We start from the raw sequence: 19,634 nt of genomic DNA on the forward strand, positions 1-19,634 counted from the left end.
CCTACCTCTCCTAGTCCACTCCACTTTGATATTGCGACTGCTGCCCACCCTTGGATCAGTGTGAGCGTCACCTTTTCCTACCCTCTTCTCCTCAAGTTTGTGTGAACACCTTTGGTTGCTCTCAGACTTTTATTCCATTGCAGCTCTAGATACCTCCTATGGTAGTGTTGATAGCACTTCCTTTATCCTCAAATGTTTCAAAGATTTCCTCTCTCTCAAAGGGGGATTCTAGGGGGGATCTTTTTCCTTCGCCCTCAGAGGGGGTTTCTACTTTCTCTTCGGCTTGAGAGGGGATTTCTACTTCTCCAGTTTCAGAGGAGGTTCCTATTCACCCCCAAGTTTTTCATACACCACCCTTTACTTTTGAGGAGTGGCCCTCTTTCGAGCACTCATTTTCTCTCTCTATCCAATCTCAAAAGAATCTGCCTAGATTGACGCTTTGGATTATTAGTCGAGACTTCCACATAGGTAGAAGTGAGTACTTCTTGCATCCTAGGACCGTGGTGATGGGTACCTCCTCACCTCCCTTGGATCTACATAGGTAGAAGTGAGCGCTTCTTTCATCCTAGGATGGTGGTGATGGGTACCCCCCACCTCCCTTGGATCGTCACCTCATCATCTATCGGCCTCTCAAACGCAAGGATTTTCATCCTTATTTATGGTGCCCTATCACACACTCCATGGGTCACTCCTATGCAAGGATTTCCATCCTTTGCCCCATGTGTCCCTATCCCTCATCCATGGGCTACTCATGTAGTCACTGTGCCCATGCCCACATGCATGCATGGTGGGCACTTTGGGGTTCATTTCCAAGTGTACTCCACTTCCCCTCCCTATCCGCACTACCCCCATTATACACCTTATCCATCTCCTAGCAGTATTACTCCTGTTGCAATGGCCAAGAATGCCTTCACGGATAAGACTCATTTTAACAGGATAAATTTCACCACTTGGTTGAACTGAATGCAACAAGTGCTTGAATCTCATGGACTTTGGGACCTCATTGTTGGTCTAGAGGCTATGTTGGACCTTTGATTAGCTCACCCTAATCACATCCATCAATGGAGAGCCCGCAATGCCACAACCAATGTTGAGTTAATGTAGGGGTTGCTTCTTGAGGTCCATCCTCAGTTACAATATTTTCCCCTCGCGTTTGAGTATTGGAGTCATCTCATTGACTGCTATGTGGTAGGAGATCGCACTCGATGTATCAATCTTGATGTTGAGTTAATGTAGGGGTTGCTTCTTGAGTTCTACCCTCAGTTACAGCATTTTCCCCTTGCGTTTGAGTGTTGGAGTCATCTCATTGACTGCTATGCGGTAGGAGATTGCACTTGATGTATCAATCTTGATTTTGAGCTTTAGGAGTTTTCCATTAAGGAAGGGGATGATTTGAAGGTTAAATTGGCCGAATGCTAGTGGTTACTCATTGAATTTGCCACTATTGGCTTTGTGAAGTCAGACGATGATCATATTATATTATTTTTGAATAAGCTATGTTAAAAATATTTCCATTTCATTTAGCACATTATCTTGTTGCCCCAATTGTTGACCTTCTATGAGTTGGAGTGTTAGTTTTTACATTACGCAAGGCTACACGATCAAAGAGGGGTTTGGTTGCCTCTTCTTTGCAAGAAAAAACAAGTAGTGGCAAGAACTCACAAGATGCGAAGGCATGCCAAAACAAGGGTGACATCCCTTCCTTTGATGGAACCAAAGAAACAAAACCCATTTGGCAACAACTCCCTAAGAAAAATAGGTTTTGTGCACATTGCTAGAGATAGGGCCATGTGGACGAGGAGTGTTGTACCGAGGCTTGGGGTCTTCCTCATAACAAATCCTTGGTAGTATTGGGGGTAAAGGCACATGTGCCTAGTTGCTTGTGTATTATTACACTGACAGAACTCGCACTTGCACATTGCAGGCGGCTGGTGCCCATCACTGTCACTTCATTCTTTATTCTTTTAGTGACATTTGAATAAAGGGAAGGCTGGTCATACGTTGTGACTATTGGAGTTTCCACATATTGAGTCTCTCTCTCTTTCTCTCTTGCTCCATTTGCCATAGCTTACACCTCTCTTGCTTCCACTTACTCATGCTTCCACTTGGGCTTCTCCGTTCAACTGGTATTAGAGTCTTCTTCTTCGTGAGTTGGAGCTCAATCTGGCATTGCATTGCTTTAGCTCTCATTCGAGTTACCTACAGTAGGGTTTCACCATTGGCAGCCATAGCTCCACCTCTTGAGGCTCATATTGAGCTCTCATTGCTCTAGGACTTCCTAGGACCTATTGGGGCTATTTTAGGGCATTCTTGAGTCTACATTGAGCTTATTTCAGGGAGTATTCAACTTAGTATTTAGGGCTGGAAATACAAAAACGTTTTTTCAGCTGTGGCCGTTTTCAAGCACTTGTGCTTGCTCAACCACTCCCCGGCATTGGACAAAGGCTTTGGCATTGATTACCACTCCTCTTAACATTGACCATTAACATTGAGCATTGGTTTGGAGTCATTGAGCTTTAGCTATTAACTGTGCAAACAAGGTAGCATGCTGTCATAAAACAGGGACAGCTATATGTTTAATGTTTGGAGCTTGTATATGCCTCTTGGGATGGCCGTATACCTATGTTTTGTTGCCGGATACTTGGGGGATCATATGTCATTGGTTTGAGATGCTATTGGACTGATTTGAGCACTCTTTTAGCTCAATTTTCTCATAGATATCACTGCTGTCATAACAGGACTGAGTGCTATTTGTTTGGGAAATGTCATACTCTTGGCTTATATGATGCTCCCGGGATGCTCATTTGATGTTGGACACTTGGGAAATGTTTGGCTATGTATTGGAATGCTTTTGGATTGATTTGAGTCCATATTTGGCTCGGTTTTACTGTCATTTTTATTGCTGTAATAAGCAAGGCTAAAGGCTATTTTATGAGTGAAAGCATATGCCTATTGCTTGTTGATGCTTCCTAGCTACTTTGGATGATACATTGATGTTTATGGTTGATGCCACATGCTTGGCCATGCTCCTGGAATGCTTTTGGCCTTTGATTGAGCTTACCTTTGCTCAATCTTGATTGTCATTGTACTGCTGTACATACAATGGATAGCAAACTTTTAACAAGGACAGTCTTGTTAGACAGTGTCATTTCCTGGACAGTTGGTCAGTAGAGGACATGTCAGCAGTCGGACAACAGACAGAGTACAGTGCCACATCAGCAGACTGCACATGTGCCATGTGGCAGCCTGCAGTGCAGTCAGATAGTTTTTTTAGGCAGCATTTTATTGCAGTCGGCTGCATTTAATACAGCTGACATGTTTATTTTATGTCTTTTATTTCTGCTTTATATAGCAGTTCTCTAGCACATTGTTGGCACATTATTCAGTGATTTCAGATTCTGATCTTGAGATCTGTTGGCTGAGACAGACTGTGCTTGGGCTGATGGAGATCGAGGTCATCAAGTCGGAGACATACACAGATATTTCCTCTGCCCCCTTGTGTATTTCTGCGCTCTTATACAACATACTACACCGCAGATTTTCTGCGTTTACACTTCTCTCTCTCTTCTCTCTATGTTCACTCTCTCTCAGTCTTTGTTCTACGCTTCCGCATCGCTGCACTCTGACATGGTATCAGAGCGGTGAAGATGGACTGACTGAAGGCTGGACCTATCTGAAGAGGAGATTTCAGCGCGACACAGGTTGCGTTTCTAGGATTCGAGGGCAAGCGGGAGGGCTGCGCATCGGATCAAGGTTGAAGTGAGCATGGGCGTGCAATTCCATGAGTAGAGCACTCTCTACATCAGCATACAAAAGAATCGCATTAGAATTGCTCAAAGTAGTCCTGAATGTATACCAACTCTCTGGAAGAGTGCAAAGCAAGAACGTAGCTTTAAATTCTTCATCAATCAAGAACTTCAAGGCAACCAGCTGGCTGAAAGTGGAGTTAAACTCACTGAAATGAGTAGACATTGCTGTACCCTCTTTCATACGCAAATCCATAAGCTTTTTCAGCCAATACACTTATATGCACTCTTCTGTGCATATAGTTCTTCGAGTCGAGTCCATATAGCATATGCAGAATCCAAACCTTCAATGTTGAACAAGGCATCAAAAATCGATAGCGCGATGGTTGAGCGTGCAAGCTCATTTAACTCATCCCAATCATCCAGTTCTATATTTGTGGGCTTTGCCCTTTGGTCTTAATCGGCTTTGCTTGCTTATTTTGCAACAGGATATTGTAGCATTGTTTTTGGCAAACTGCAAAGTTATGTGCTCCTTCAAGCTTCTTTATGTGCATGAGATTACTACGTCACTGTTGCCAACCATGATTTTCAGCCCAAATGTGACAAGAAAATCAGCAAATGCAGGCCCAAGCTGTCACACAAGTGACCAATGTGCAAACAAGTACCAACCAACAATAAATGATCACGTAGAAGCAGAGATTTCAGATCTATCAGTAAATTTTTAGAAGCACCAAACCATGTGCTATAGCATTCCACAACTGATTACAGATGTTCCAAGGGCAAATTCATCACATTACATGAGAAATCCCAAATTTTAGATGCAATTTTTGTTATACATGTACCCATGGGCATAAAATTTGATATGCACGGTCAAAACCCCAAAATTTTGTGCTCAAAGCATTAACCATACATTTGCATTGTCTTTGACATGCATAGAATATGCCAATTTTGCCAAAACAGAGCAAATTCAGCAAAATCCCCAAAATTTTCAAGTTCTAGGTGTCCAAATTGCATGGAATTAAACCCGCATGTACATAAAATGACCAAATGGTGCAGAAATTTTGCCCAAACTGCAAAAGCCCTAAATTGCATGGGGTCCAACATGTATCAATGTTGAGAAATTGGGTAAGTTTCAATCCAATTTTTGCATATACATGAAAAGCCCCAAATATCGGAGGCAAAATGTCACAAATTCCTACAATTTCTGAGACAGATATCACTGTTGTGTCTTGCTCGCACCAAATCTAGACAAATCTCCAAATTTTTGGCACAAATCTGCCCAAAATCCTGAACTGTCCTTACATGCATGAACGCCCGTCAGTGAGCAAAGGGCTTGCTTGGAGGGAATCTTTGAAAAAATTTAAAACTTTTGCAAAGGAAAAAATGACGAATCTTCCCTGTTTACAGCCGCCAGCTCGTCGCCTGCTCGCGTGACCTGCGTCAGACTAGAAATGACGGTCACCTGCTCGTGTGACCTGCGTTAGACCAGAAATGACGTTTTTTTAACCTGTGTCTGCAGCCACATGACTGCGTTTGACCAAGAAGTGACTTTTTGACCTGCGCCTGCAACCATGTAACTGCGTCTGACCAGGAAGTGATGTTTTGACCTGTGTCTGACCAACAGGTGACGTTTTGACCTGCGCTTGCAACCCAGAACTGTCGCCTAACGGAAACGTGACACATGGGCTCCGAGAAGTGCAAACACCTTAGTTGCAGCCCTGATACAAGTTTGTAGTGACCGAGAGGCATGAAGATCGAGACAATTAGTGTTTGTTAGCAGCAGCGAGACAGAATGAGAGAGAGCAGAGTAGAGAGTGTGCACGATTTGTGGGCATGGGTAGTTTGATGTATGCCATGATAGCCACTCGTCTTGACATAGCTTTTGCAGTGGAAGTTGTGGCACACTATATGGCTATACTTGGCAGGAAGCATTGGGATGCCGTCAAGGGTATCATGAGGTACCTAAAGGACACAATAGATATGTGCATATGTTATTGTGGCCAAGATACAGGAGTCATGGGATATACTGACTCTGATTATGCAGTTAATACAGATAGTAGGAAATCCTTCTTTGGCTATGTGTTTACCTTTGCTAGGGGTGCTGTTTCTTGGATGTCCAAGGTGTAGAAATGCACGGCTCTCTCTACTATAAAGGTTGAGTATATTGCAGCCATTGAGGCTTGCAAGGAGGTTCTCTAGTTAGGCCGTCTGGTGGCAGACCTTGGTATGACTAACGTGGTCCCCATACTACATTCGGATTTTGTGAGTGCTATCTAGTTTAGCCAAGAATCCGGTCTTCCATGCAAAGGTGAAGTAAATTGAGGTGTGGTACCACTTTATTAGAGAGGTCGCTAAGGACAAGTCTTCTGACCTTGTCAAGATCTCAATTGACCAAAATCTTGTAGATCTGCTCACGAAAAGCACCTTCAGCAAAGCATTTTGCCTTCCTTAGAAAGTTGATGGACATTGGATGAGATGACCTCTATTCCTCATCCTGTTGTACTCTATGTACACATTGTACTTTGTCACTTTTTTTTTTGTTTTCTCTTCACTTTAGGCGCATTCGCCTTTAAGTGGGAGGTTGTTGGAGGTAAAGGCATTTGTGTCTAGCTGCTTGCGTATTATTATACTGACAATATCTGCACTATTATTATACTGACAATATCTGCACTTGAACGCTGCAGGCAGCGGGCGCCCGTCACTGTCTCTTCATTCTTTATTATTTTAGTGGCATTTCAATAAAGGGAAGGCCGGTCACACATTGTGACTATTGGATTTGATTGGCAAAGATCTGTTGATGGATGTACACGATAGTGGCCCCATCTTTAGTTTTTCCTTCTTAGTCTTCTACTCCTTTCACTCATATGTATATACTCATTTGTTATTTCATTTAGCTTTACTTTTTGCTTTGTTTTGATTTGGAGCATCTCATTACTAATCTTTGTTTTGCAGATTTTGCTCTCTCTTGTAGGGTTTTGTATTTGAGTGTAGGGCTAACATGCAAGTTTGCATCGGTCCTTCTTGGGTTGGAGACATGGGATATGCGCCATTCCTTTCATGGTTTTATCTTCCAAGGAGATTTACTCTTTTACTAGTATGGAAGCTTTCCCTCCTGAGGCAGATTGTACAACATCTCTTTGTAAAAAATAACATGTATGTTATGATACCATGTCAAAATAAGCGATGGTGCAGAGAGAGAGTAGGGTTTGTCGGGAGTAACACAGTGTGTGTATGGTAAACATTGAGAGAGAAGAGAAACTCAAAAACACAAGAAGAATATGGTGATGATGTACCGAATCATGCTATGAGAAGAATCCCAAATGGTCTCATGAAGGATAGCTTAATGAGAAAATTTTAACATGAATGTGAATGATTTTTTGTAGTTAGAGGCTATTAGTAAATCCATAGACCAAGCCCACAAAATTCTTAGATAAGACCTTGGAGAAAATGTTGTAGAGGTAAAAGCAAGACTAATCCATTATAGTAGTGTTCTCACCAAATGGTCAACATAGCATTTAGAATTCTTAGTGAAGCACCACCCATTGTGGGGACTTTCATGCTACTAGGCACTCCCCCTCCAGTGAAGGGAGTTATGACTTCTCAAGGAGTAGGAGAATATACTTCCCACAAGGAAAGAAGTAAGAGACCAAGCTAACTAGAGGAAGGAATAGTGGAGGAGAAGCTCAAAAGATAACTGCATTGTCCTATCTGAATCAGGCGACAGCGCTTGTGCAAATTTGCATAGTGAAGGGAGTGAAACACAGTCTTTCGGGCAGTGGGCTATCGAAGTAATCACTAGAAGGTGAAGGATAGTTGTTGAGGGAGTGAACTGCAGTTCTCTGATGCTGTTGGAGATGTGGAAGATAATCACCAGCAGTTCTTTGATGCTAGGGAGTGACCTAGGCAGCAAAACGCAAATCCTAGAGTGTCGGAGGTGTCAAATGTAGAGAGAGCAGCCCAGATGCTCACACCAGGTGGATAATGATGGCACTAGATAATGGAGGATGAGCTGGGCTACAAAAACGCATGTCCCAATAGCCTCTGTGATAGACGAGTGAGGCCGGGTGATGGAGGAGGAGTGAGGTTGCAAAACGCAGGTTCTAGCAGCCTTTGTGATACATGAGTGATGAAATCACTGATGCTAGGTGATTGAGACTGTCGTCGGAGACTAGAATGTTGACGCCAAGTTGGAGATGATGATGCTAGGCAAAGAGATCTCCAAACTGAAAAACGAAGGTGAAGGTGGAGCTTGATTGAGAAGGGTGTTGATGCCAAGCAAATGATGGTGACACAAGGTGGAAGATACTCTAAATGCAAGGCTTGATGATGGAATAGGGTGCCTGAAGCAGAAGAGCAAGGGTGAAGGCAGCCATGAGCCACGAACCGCAATGTCCTCCTGAAGGGGTTGAGGGCAGTGAAAGGGGTTGGTAAGAGAAGGGAAGGTTGTCTGATGATGGAGAAAGAGGGATGAAGAATGACTGAAGAGTGATAGGAGTAAAGAATGAATGAAGTGCTTGCCTATTTATAGGCATAAGCTATCTAGGGTGGCGCACCATTGTGTGAGTGTCCATTGAAAAAGTGACCAAAATGTGGACACCAGCTCTTTTTGGGATTGCTAGTGCGAAACCGTAAAGTGAAGTTTGTAAATTGAAGATGTGGTTTCTCAACACTCTCTTGATGCTATCATGGCAATAACTTAGATCTTGCTCTTCTAGTTGGGGTGCTTCATCTTCATCATCATGGTTCTCAACACCATACCAAGACCGACATCAAGCTCCTCTTCCTCCTTTGGCATTGGCATCTAGGATTGAGAGGGGATTTTTACCCTTTCTTGGTATTCTATAGGTTTCAGTAGTTGTCTTTGACATTGCCTCCCTTCCTTGTTATATCTTCTCCATTGCATTGCATGATTTTATCACCGTTGTAAAGGGCTCTTGGACAAGTGAACAATTTTCCCACAAGCAAATCTATCCAAGTGGCACCTGCTACATGCACATTTTGATCATGTAGCACACTATTCTATGCATCTCTTTGTGTAGAGCACCCTTGAGCGGATCTTGAGTTGTCTCCACCGGTTGTTCTTCCAACCCACCACCTTACTCGATCATCCTTTTCCCTCCTCATCGACACCCTTGAGTGGTTGGGTTAGCTTGTTTGTTTTGCTGTGTGTTGCATTTGCCAAATCCCTTTTTATTCTCGTGTATAGGCACGGTTACTTAACCAACTATAAACCATCTCTAATTACACATCCCACCCATCATCAACCCAACCAAAAAATGCCCTTCATTATTTAGCATTCTCTCATCTCCATGGTGGGTACAACATTCGGGATCTGTCTTTGGTGGACATCACTTTCCGATGCTTATGACTCTGCCCTTAAGCATTCTATACACTCTCACATTCATTTATTGCATTGATTCATTCACTTTAGAGCTCCTTTCTTTCTCTGTCAGAGTTTTTATTTTTTGAGTTTTGCGTTTTGTGTTTAGGATTTGAGTTTTGCATGTTACCATTTGTGTCGTTGTGTTTCTATTGTGGTCATACACTTTGTGTTTCCTGAGTGCAAACCCTAGCAGTTTCTTCAACACTTGGCATTAGCATTTGCACCGTGGTGTTAGCTCCTCCTCCAGGCGTCATATTCTCTTTGCGTTTGAATGCCTACGAGGTTGTTCTCCACCTGGTGTTAGCACCTTTTGCTTCTGGCGTCTCCTCCTACTTGCGTTTGGTAGTGTAGGAGCTTCTTCCACCTTGGCCACCTTCCTCTTCAGCAGTTATCAGCTTCAAAATGCCCTAATTTGTGTTTTGTAGTCTGTGGCCTCGTGGCTCTTTCTCCATTTGCATCACTTCACATCAACTGGTGTCAGTGTTCCTACCCCACGTTTGCAGATTCAAAGGCTCCTCTCCATAAGAGAGTAGTTTCCTTGCTCTAGGCTGTGAAGAAAACTGCTAGGGTTTGCACTGAGGACACACAGAGTGTACGACCACGATAGAAACATAAAGAGAGAGACGTAGACATAGAGAGAAAAACTCAAAACTCAAACACAAACAGAAGAAGGGAGAGAGGGAACACAACTTTGAAGTGAATAAATGCTGTAAATGAATGTAAGAGTATACAATGTGCTCAAGGGCAGAGCAATGTCAGAGTGTGACGTCCACCGGAGATGGATCCCAAGTCTGTGACCACTAGTCGGAGTTGTAGGAGTGCTGAATAGTGAATGGCAGCAGGCTGGAGGTTGGAAACTGGTAAATGCAGCAGTGTACCACCGATTGGAAGTTGGAAACTGTGCATAGGCGCTGTAAACAACAGGGCAACAGTTGGAGAAGGTGTGTTGGAGAGTGTCAAGGCTTGCAATGCTGAAAACATAGGCTGGCTGACCGTGGTGATGATGGGCGGCAGGCTGGAATAGCAGTCTGGAGCAGTTGCCAGCAGCTGGGAGCTGTCACCTACAGCAATGGACAGGCTGAAGATAATGTGGCTGCAGTCGATGATGGCCAGACAACAGATAGAGACGGGTTGCATACTGAAAACTGGGCGCCAACAGCAGTAGAGGGTGTGTGGGCTGATGTAACCTGCAAATAAGGATGGGACTGAATGGTGGGCAGCTTGTCTATTTATAGATGTGGATTGGAGCCTCCCAAATTAGGGTTTACATTGAACTCTCTCGAACCGCTCTCCATTTTAGGGTTTTTACTCTAAAAGAGCATTTTTAGTGTGTTTTGGGGCTGTTTAAGAGGCTAATCAGCAAGTAATGCATGTTTTAGCTCAACACCTCCTCTCAAGTCCAAAACAGAGCCGAAAGAAAGGGCAACCATTTTTACCCCAAGGCGTCCCATCCCAAAGCAGCCAGGGCATCGGACAAAGGGTGCACGGTGGCTGTCTAGTAGCCTACCAAGACTATAGAGGCGATGACTATCTTACCAAGGGAGTCCAAGTAGTTACCCTAGAGAGGCCAGGGCGTCGGACAAAGGGTGCACGTTGGCTGCCTAGTGGCCTACCAAGTCTTGCAAAGGCGGATAGAACCACATTGAATCTTTTTTTTTTTTTTTGGTGGGAAAGTGAATGATTGAGAGATGGTTTGCGGCTGATTAAGTAACAGTGCCAATACGGGAGAATGACAAGGGATGGTCAGCCCTAGCACATCATAAAACAAACAAGCTTACCCAACCACTCGAGGGTGTCGATGACGAGGGAAAGGCTGATGAGGTATCCTTTTGATGAAGGAGGATGGTGGTGTGATATGGCTGTCATAACAACGTCTGCCCAAAAACCATGGGGTAATGCAGCATGAGACAGCATTGTACGGACCTTATCCTGTATGGTCCGATTCATGCTCTGCAACTCCATTTTGGGGCGGATTATGAGGGGCAGTGAGCTCCCTCTTTATCCCTTTGCTGTCACAAAATGCCTGGAAGGCCTTGGACACATATTCCCCACCATTATCAAAGCGAAGACACTTGAGTGTCTTATCAATTTGATTTTCAACCAATGCCAAGAATTTTTTGAACTTGTCTAGCACTTCATCTTTGCTACGAATAGGATAACCCATACCTTTTGTGTAGCATCATCGACAAAGGTGACAAAATATTTCTTTCCCCCTAAAGATAATCTTGGCATTTGACATACATGTGAATGTCCTATTTCTAGAGGAGAAGATTTCAAAGAAAGAGACTTTTTGTGAGACGTCTGTGCATGTTTACCATAAATACAATGATCACAATGTTCAAAATCAGCATAACAAAGACAAGTCAAGTAACCCAAACGAGAAAGCACTTTCATTCCTATTTGACTCATGTGTCCCAACCAGCCATGCCATAAAGAAACGCTTGGCTGCTCGATCACGGCAACAACATGATTACTCACACTAGATACATGGAGAGGATACAAAGTATCACTTTTACAACCTCTGGCAATCACTCTAGATTCCTTACAGATATTTCATTTTCCATCACCAAAGGTGGTATGAAAACCATCATCATCTAGCTGCCTTGTGCTAATCAAGCTCTGCTTGAGCTGAGGTACATGCCGTATATGCTGAAGAATAAAGACAGAGCCATGCTGAAACTGTAACTGCACACTGCCAATACTTGCAATGTCACATGCATAGTTGTCCCCAAGATGGACAACACCATGTCGACCCCTTGTACAGGCAGAGAACCACTCTTGACGAGGGGTGACATGAAAGGAAGCACCCGAATCGAGAATCCAGGTATGCATGTCCTCATCTGTATCTGCAAGTAAAGCATGTGCACCAAAGTGTGAAGAGACCAAAAGTACGTCATTCCCACTGTCCTCACTGTCATGAGTGACTACACACACCTCTTCAATTTTGACATTGCTCTTCTTGGGTTGACCCTCTTTCTTGAGAAATCCCAAATTTTAGCTGCAATTTCTGTTGTACATGTACCCACGGGCATAAAAATTGACACGCATTGTCAAAAGTCCCAAAATTTTTGTGCTCAAAGCATCAACCACACATCTGCATTTTCTCTGTCATGCATGGAACATGCCAATTTTTCCCAAATAGAGCAATTTCAGCAAAACCCCCAAATTTTCCAAGTGTTGGATGTCCAAATTACATGGAATTGAACCTACATGTACATAAAATGACCAAATGATGCACAAATTTTGCCCAAAGTGCAAAAGCCCCAAAATTGCACGGGGTCCAATGTGCATCAATGTCGAGAAATTGGGTAAATTTCAGCCCAATTTGTGCATGTACATGAAAAGCCCCAATGTCGGGGGCATAATGTCACATATTCCTGCAATTTCTGAGACAGATATCATTGTTGCATCTTGCTTGCACCAAATCTGGACAAATCCCCAAATTTTCCAAGTCCCACGTGCACTAATTTGAGTGGAATTTAAAGAATTTCACTAAAATGTGAAGAAGCCCCAAAATTCCCGAGCAAATGTGCACCGACTTTGCAATTTTTGAGTCAAATTGTCCAGTTCTGCATTAAGATCCCCAAATTCGGGAAAAGCTCCGAATTTCTGGTCTTGGATTGCATGAAAATTTGAAGGTGTGCCTCCACGCATGAACCCTTAGTAGGGGAACTTCAAGAAAAAGAATTTTAAAGGAGAAAAAAAATTGTTGAACGACGGGCCCGTTGACCCGCCATGCAGGTCGTCGTTGGTGGTTCATCAAAGCCACCGTCTCGTCAGCTGGTCCGTTGCATGTGGAGGGCGCCACCAGTTCCATCGCTTGTGCAGCTGGCTAGCTGTTGTTCGACACCCTGTCCCTGTTGCGCTGGTCACCCGTCAGCTGCTTTACAGGCGCCGTCCTGTCCCATTGCAGAGAAAGTGCCGCCTGATGCCACGGCTACAGCTCCTGCAAGTCGCTCGTCCGACTGGCAACTTGTCAGCTGCTTGACTGACTGCTTCACGACTGTTTGTCAGGTCAGAAAACGACTTTACGACCTGCTCGCCGGTCCTGCTCGAACTCCGAGAGGTACGAACGCCTCAACCGCAGCTCTGATACCAGTTTGTAGTGACGGGGAGGCATGAAGATCGAGACAATTGTTGTTCCTTGGGTGTGCAGAGACAAAGAGAGTGAGAGCAGAGTAGAGAGTGTGCACGATTTTTGGGTACAATAACGAGAGTACCACTTTAGGTTTTTAGATAGATATATATGTGTAAGTACAAGTGCTAAGGGTGTGTTCACACCTGAACACATTTAAAGGCATGAGGGCCTTTATTCCCAACACTTCCAACGGCTTCTGAGGACTACATTCCACTCCCTGGACAGCTGTCCTTGTCTTCCAGTCATTACTTCGACAGGTTACTGCTTGGAGGATTGCGTTTCTCTCCCTTCATAGTGCAGATTCCCTTCAGAGACTGCTGATTGATTCAGACAGGATGTTGCAGTCAGCTTTTGAGCTTTGGCCCCGTTGTGTTAGCTTTGTTCACTTAGCGTGATTCAATACTACATCATCATCATCTTATGTGTATTGAATTTCTCTTCTCTTTCAGTGTTTGTCGTGCACATTCTGTGTTTCCCCTTGCAAACACTACTGTCTCTTTGGTTTGCTTCCACAAGCAGTCATTTCTTGACAGTTGACACCCACCCTACCACTTTGTGTGCTCCAATGCATGGCATACACTATTTGTTCTTCATTTTTCATCCAAGCATTCATGTGTTATTTGAGGACTTTGTTTTATCTCTTTCAAGGTATAGACTTCAGTCCTCGACCATATAGGTTGACATACTTACAGGTGTTTCACCATGTTGGCCAGTCCAGTTATGCTTGAAATATCAAAATGGAAAAGGAAATAAAATTTCCATGTCTTTTAACACGATGGCTCTACCCACTATCTAGCAAACAAGCCTTTCAGAAACTTGGTCGCTGTATCTTAGAGTTATGGTTTAGATATTAGTGTAACTCATGCCTGATAGAACTCTTTTTGCTACATTTGAGGGTTATGGTTTAGATATTACTGTAACTTATGCAGGGGCTGCCATTCTATAGGCTCTCTTTATGAGTTTTGCAAGTTAAGCATCGCCTTCATCAATTCCAGCATCATTTTGCATTTTCTTAGTTTTTGTGTGCATCTCCTCTTTCAGCTAGACAAATCCTGAAATTTCTAGGTATCTTCATAACATAATACCTTGCCCCTTGAATCACAAGTGACAATACACAGCATGGGGAATAGTCTTCTTAAGAGAAGTTTATTTCATGTATTATTCTCTACATTTATGTTTTAATAGAACTTGCCTTCATTAGTGTTGTTGGGCTTTATTGTGTGAGAGTTCCGTTGGTGTGGCACTAGAGTGAAATATCAAGCTTGAGTTACTACTACATGAAATGTCTCAAAAATCGCATGTATAAAATGGGCCTCTTATGTTTGACTGTTTGATTAAAATCTAGAAATGTTCTACTAGGGGTTCTAAACAAATTGAATAGTTAAGTGCATTTCTATTTTATATCAACTATGAGTAGAGCCATGATTTCAGGTAAAGATATGCTGAAAAGGACAAAACATGTAGTATCGCCATGGACCCATGAGAAACCTTAGATTGTTTTATTTTTTAATAAAAATTGCCCTTGCAAAAAATAAGATGTACAGTAGGTCTTCTATAATGTCCTCATGTATTAAACACACAATACAACACTGGTCTTTGTTTGCATGCACTTCTTGTTTCAGGTGAGTTTGAAAAATCTGGATGCTTGTCAGGAGGGTTCAAGAACTTTAAGCTGATCTTTTGAGAACCAAAATTCTTGTGTTTTATATTGGAATAATTTAAGCTTAATTTAATTGCTGGGTAACGTCTATGATTCTCAACTAGCATTACATTTTGCGTAATATGCAGTATTGATGCTGTGTCAGACCGTGATTTTCTATTGGAGTTTCTGTCAGCCAATTCCATACTTGCAATACATTTGTCACGACTTGCAGAAGAGTGGGTTCTTTGGGCCACTGAAGAATTTGGATTCCTAACACCGAATGATGCTGTTTCGACTGGGAGTAGCATAATGCCTCAGAAGAAAAATCCAGACCCAATGGAATTAGTACGCGGCAAATCTGCACGTGTTGTTGGAAATCTGACAACCCTTCTTGTGCTTTGCAAAGGATTGCCACAAGCATACAATCGTGATCTGCAGGTAGTTATTTAATACTTCTCCTTCTCCTGTCAGTGTGTCTATTTGTTTTGAAGGACTTGGGTTTATGGATGTTTCAAAGTATCAGGCATCATGCCTTATAGTAGAAGCTCGTGTGTTTTGGTTTCCTGCTGGTGTGCACTGTGACTACTATCTAGAGAATAAAGTTTGGTCATCCACATCATTCCCTAATGCTGAAACAAGTGTTTTGGGCTGGGAGCAGCAAGCCTTAGTGCTTGACATGTTACATACATAGCTCAGTTGTATGTAAGTGTTTGTAGCTTGAAGTTTCTTGTTAGATATGCCAAAGCAAAAACTGATGCAGCCAAAGGAAAGTACTGCTCAGCTTTTGTCTTCTGTCCATATCTTTTGCATCAGATCCTTCGGCTAGGGAGTAAAAACTGTAGAGTAAGTGTGCCAAGTGGAAACACTCATGTTTTCAGTTGAGGAACTCTAGTGCTGATCCAACATAAAAACCTGAGCAAGCTTATTACGTCTTGTTCCCTGAGCCTGGGATATCTCAACTTGCAGCCTGAGCTTGGGGCTTATTGCAGGTCATAACTGAGTCTGGCTTTGGATAAACAATGCCAGCTTGTAACTTGAGCCTGAGTTCAGTGATTCTGGCTCCTTACTTGGGCCTATTTCAAGTCTGGAATATTGTTGAGCCTCTGCCAGCCAACTACATTGTTCATGTTCGAGTTAAGTTACATAGACAATTGTGGTATAAAATCCCTGAGTACCCTATTCATAGCATTTGTCATGTGTGTCATTGAGTTTGTTGCTCCCTGTGGGAGAGTACACATCCATACTAACCCCAAGGGAGTCTTCATGGTTGTGATATCCCTGCTTTCAATTGCAAGCTGAAACTGATCATAACCCGAGTAAAGATCACCCAAAGAATAGACCTTTGTAAATTCATCAACCACAGGACCTGCACCCACATTTCTTATGGTTACTTTATTGACCAATTGCATGTCTTGAATAAATAGCAGAAGTTGAATATTTGGTTATTGTTCTTGCCGGTTGAAGGAGGTCACTTTGGAGGTACTGGTGCAAGCAAACTTTCTTTCTGAATGTTTGTCTTGCACTGGCTTGTGGTGCTTGTAACTGGGATGCTGTGTAAAGATTGAATTTTGGAGATTGTGAAGTTTTGAGTGTTTTTGATTATTTGAATTAATGAGCACATTAGTTCTGTGGTTCAAGTCTTTTGATGGTCCTTGCAGGAAGATAAGGAACCACTGTTTGACAGTGTGGAGACAGTATGGGCTATGTTGGAGGTATCAACAGAGTTTGCTTACAATATATCATTCAACAAGGAGCGCATAAGAACCTCCCTTCCTGCAGGTCATCTTGATGCAACCACCATGGCTGATTATCTTGTATGTAAGGTAGATTTTCTGCAACTTTCATCTGCTCTGGCTTCGAAGCTATACAAGCTTTCATTTCTGTACTTACTAGCCAATGCTCTTTGCCACTCTCTTCAATCATTAATTCTGGCTCATTGTGTGCACAGAAAATTCCTTTCCGCACATCTCATGATATCGTAGGAAAGTCAGTGGCCTTGGCACTCTCCAGAGGATGTGACCTTTCAGGCTTGTCCTTGGAGGAGCTTCGCTCTATCAGCCCGGTCTTTGATGAGGATGTCTATTCGTTTTTAGGTGCTGAAAATGCAGTTAAAAAGTTCCAATCTTATGGCTCTACAGGCATGGCTTGCGTAATTGAGCAGCTCAACTTTTGGCAAGAAAAATTGGGCATGACGAGGTGAGCCTTCATTGATTGATTGTGAAATTTTCAACACTTAGTGGTATGTGTTGCTATAAATATATTCAATTGAAATGAGGGAGCATTACCATTTTTTCTGACAAAAAGGGGAGCATTACCAATCTCATGTTTATGCCTTAGTTCTTGAAGCAACTCTTGACAATATGCAAGTTGTCTCATCATTCAAGATCACATGGGACTGGCTAGTGCATTACTTTCAAGGTATGCAGTTAACCTACGTTTTGGACTCCCATGTTTTTGGTTGGTTGATGTTCACTTTCAAGCAGACTTTGTTTAGCAAAATCCTTTATACAATGTAATTGTGCTTATAGAGGGGTGGATTATTGTTCCAGCTGGAGCGTGGAGCATTATTGAGCAAGGAAAACTTTGAGACAGCTGTCATACCATGATGTGCATGTAATAAAATGGTGATGCCGACTTCTTTTGTGCTCAGATGGGATGGCTGAGTTGCAGACGACATGCTCAGACCATCAGAGAACTCACTCTTTTTGACTTTGGTTAGAGAAACAGGATTAGGATCAAGAGGCCATTTCTCCATTTTGGGTTTTGAAAGGGTGGAGAGACCCAACAGTTTGAACTTGGATTATAGCCTACATTATGACCAGTGAAATATAGAGAGTGCTAGTTTTGAAGATGTTGGTAAATCTTCAAATGGCAAGGTCTATGCATGTACATGCAAGGAATGTTGGAGGGCCATGATAAGATGGAGAACCATTGGGGTAGAAAAAAATAGCATTATATGGGGTTTAAAGGGCATCTCATGTTCCATCTTTACACCACGAAGGCAATGTGCTTGGTGGACAAAGTTGTAAGTGTGGAGGATAAGTGTGGTTGCAGATGGAGCAAGGAGTGTGCACACTTGGCAACCTTGATAATGTGGCTTTGTGCACCTGAGCACGAACTGCTCTTTGTGTGCTTGTGCATGACTGCTCTTGGAGGTTTCTATACAACATATTTGGGGTTTGCCTAATGATATGGTTTCCAAGCTATTTTGACTTCATAGCTTGTTCTGAAACCAATCAATAAGTATAAGTGATCTAAATAGCATTCAAGTTATAGTTGACCTACTCTTTTCATTGTGTTGTCTTACTTCTAGCCTTGTACCCTGAAAATGACTTTTGTGCCTGCTTAAGCCTTGCCTTACTTCTAGCCTTGTGCAGAAAAAAAGATGTTTGTGTCTGCTTAAGCCTTGATTCAATGAATATGAGCAAATCCCTTATAGCTTGTCATCTACTTGTCATCTACATGACATTTTGATGCGAGAGGACTTAGCGGGCATAGAAAAATGTGTAAACTTCATGGCTATAATCATCAAGTTTGATGAGTACATCGTAGGACATCATAATCTTCCCAGAAATTAAAATGCAAGGAGAGGTATACACGACTTTATTAGCTATCCACAATCCATTATGATGACACTTTGTGGATGATTTTCTATTGAGATTTAAATTCGTCAAGTGTTAAAAAATTCAATGTAAGTAGCTTCACAAAAAGAAATCAGTTTGTCGTTAGATTCAATGCTAGAGAGATGCTTAAATGTCAAATTTGAATAAAATGATCTTAACTCTCTTGTATAGGTGCACGTGGGTGCAAGGAGTTATATCTAATCTCCAACATATTTGAGCTTTAGGTAGGCTAGCTGACTAGCTTGTGTGCTAGTTTGTAGTCTTGTGAAGCTTGTGAGCATACATCTTGCTTGCTTTGAATTTTTGGTGAATAAAGGTAAAGGTGCAGCTACTTAAAAAAGGAAAAAAAGAAAGAAAAAAGGTCAAAGTCAGCTCTTGTGAAGGGGCAATGCTTTGCATGCTGTGTATGCTTTGCTTGGTGTGGTGATGTTCTTGATATGATGGTGCATGATCACTAAACTACTTATCTTTCATGTTAATTTTACGATATCTCATGAAAACCTTGCTTTTCTTGTGCAAACCTTTTGGTAACGAGTCATGAAAATTGCATATTTTGTGCACATAATCAAACATGGTTTACATGCACCACATACATCATTATGTTGTCAATCAAAGGTAAAACATGTCTATTGTTAGGGAAATGAAAAATATTTTTTATCATTAATTGTCATCCAAAAAGGATGGATTGGGTCAAATGGTTTAGTGAGTGACAAGAGACATCAATATGGAGAACTCTTTAACATATGTCTAGAAAAGTTGTTTATCCTAATGAAGCTAAATAAAGAAATGATTGCATAACTTGTGGAGGTTCTTCCCCTAGTTTATTGAGTGGCCTGTAATTCATTAATTTATCAATTCAAGGAATTGATGTAACACACATTTGTCCACCTATGTCAAAAGGATGGGTATTGTATAATTTGTAGCTCAAACATGGTATATATGCTAAAATATAGTATCCCAATTAGGATCTTTGATGAATTTGATGAGAAAAAAGACTTGAAGTTGTTAGTCTATTTATTATTTAGCTCTGTAAGGACCTTCCATCTCAATTATAAAGTTCCATAATGAACCAATATTCCAAACCTTATGGGTCTACAAAGGT

The 19,634-nt window shown here is 42.2% G+C and overlaps 1 protein-coding gene across 3 annotated transcripts in view; it reads left to right on the forward strand.

Moving 5' to 3' along the window:
* LOC148028454 (L-Aspartase-like family protein) overlaps positions 1–18,189 on the forward strand; it is a 33,277-nt gene extending 15,088 nt beyond the window's left edge. Inside the window, exons 5-9 of one of the 3 annotated variants that reach the window (XR_015692730.1) lie at positions 15,056–15,347; positions 16,568–16,732; positions 16,858–17,105; positions 17,247–17,327; positions 17,438–18,189. Coding sequence is in view for 1 of the 3 variants with exons in the window: in XM_087690255.1 (XP_087546381.1) it covers positions 15,056–15,347; positions 16,568–16,732; positions 16,858–17,109 (709 nt within the window). In the remaining 2 variants the exon portion in view is untranslated. Of the gene's footprint in view, positions 1–15,055; positions 15,348–16,567; positions 16,733–16,857; positions 17,110–17,246; positions 17,328–17,437 lie in introns of those variants that run through there. The other 2 variants (XR_015692729.1, XM_087690255.1) reach the window with 2 other exon arrangements.
* Positions 18,190–19,634: the final 1,445 nt, after the last annotated feature.

Source organism: Lygodium microphyllum, chromosome 12 (genome assembly GCF_053477565.2).
Source record: "Lygodium microphyllum isolate KBCC chromosome 12, Lygodium_microphyllum_v1.1.10, whole genome shotgun sequence".
Classification (NCBI taxonomy): domain Eukaryota; kingdom Viridiplantae; phylum Streptophyta; class Polypodiopsida; order Schizaeales; family Lygodiaceae; genus Lygodium; species Lygodium microphyllum.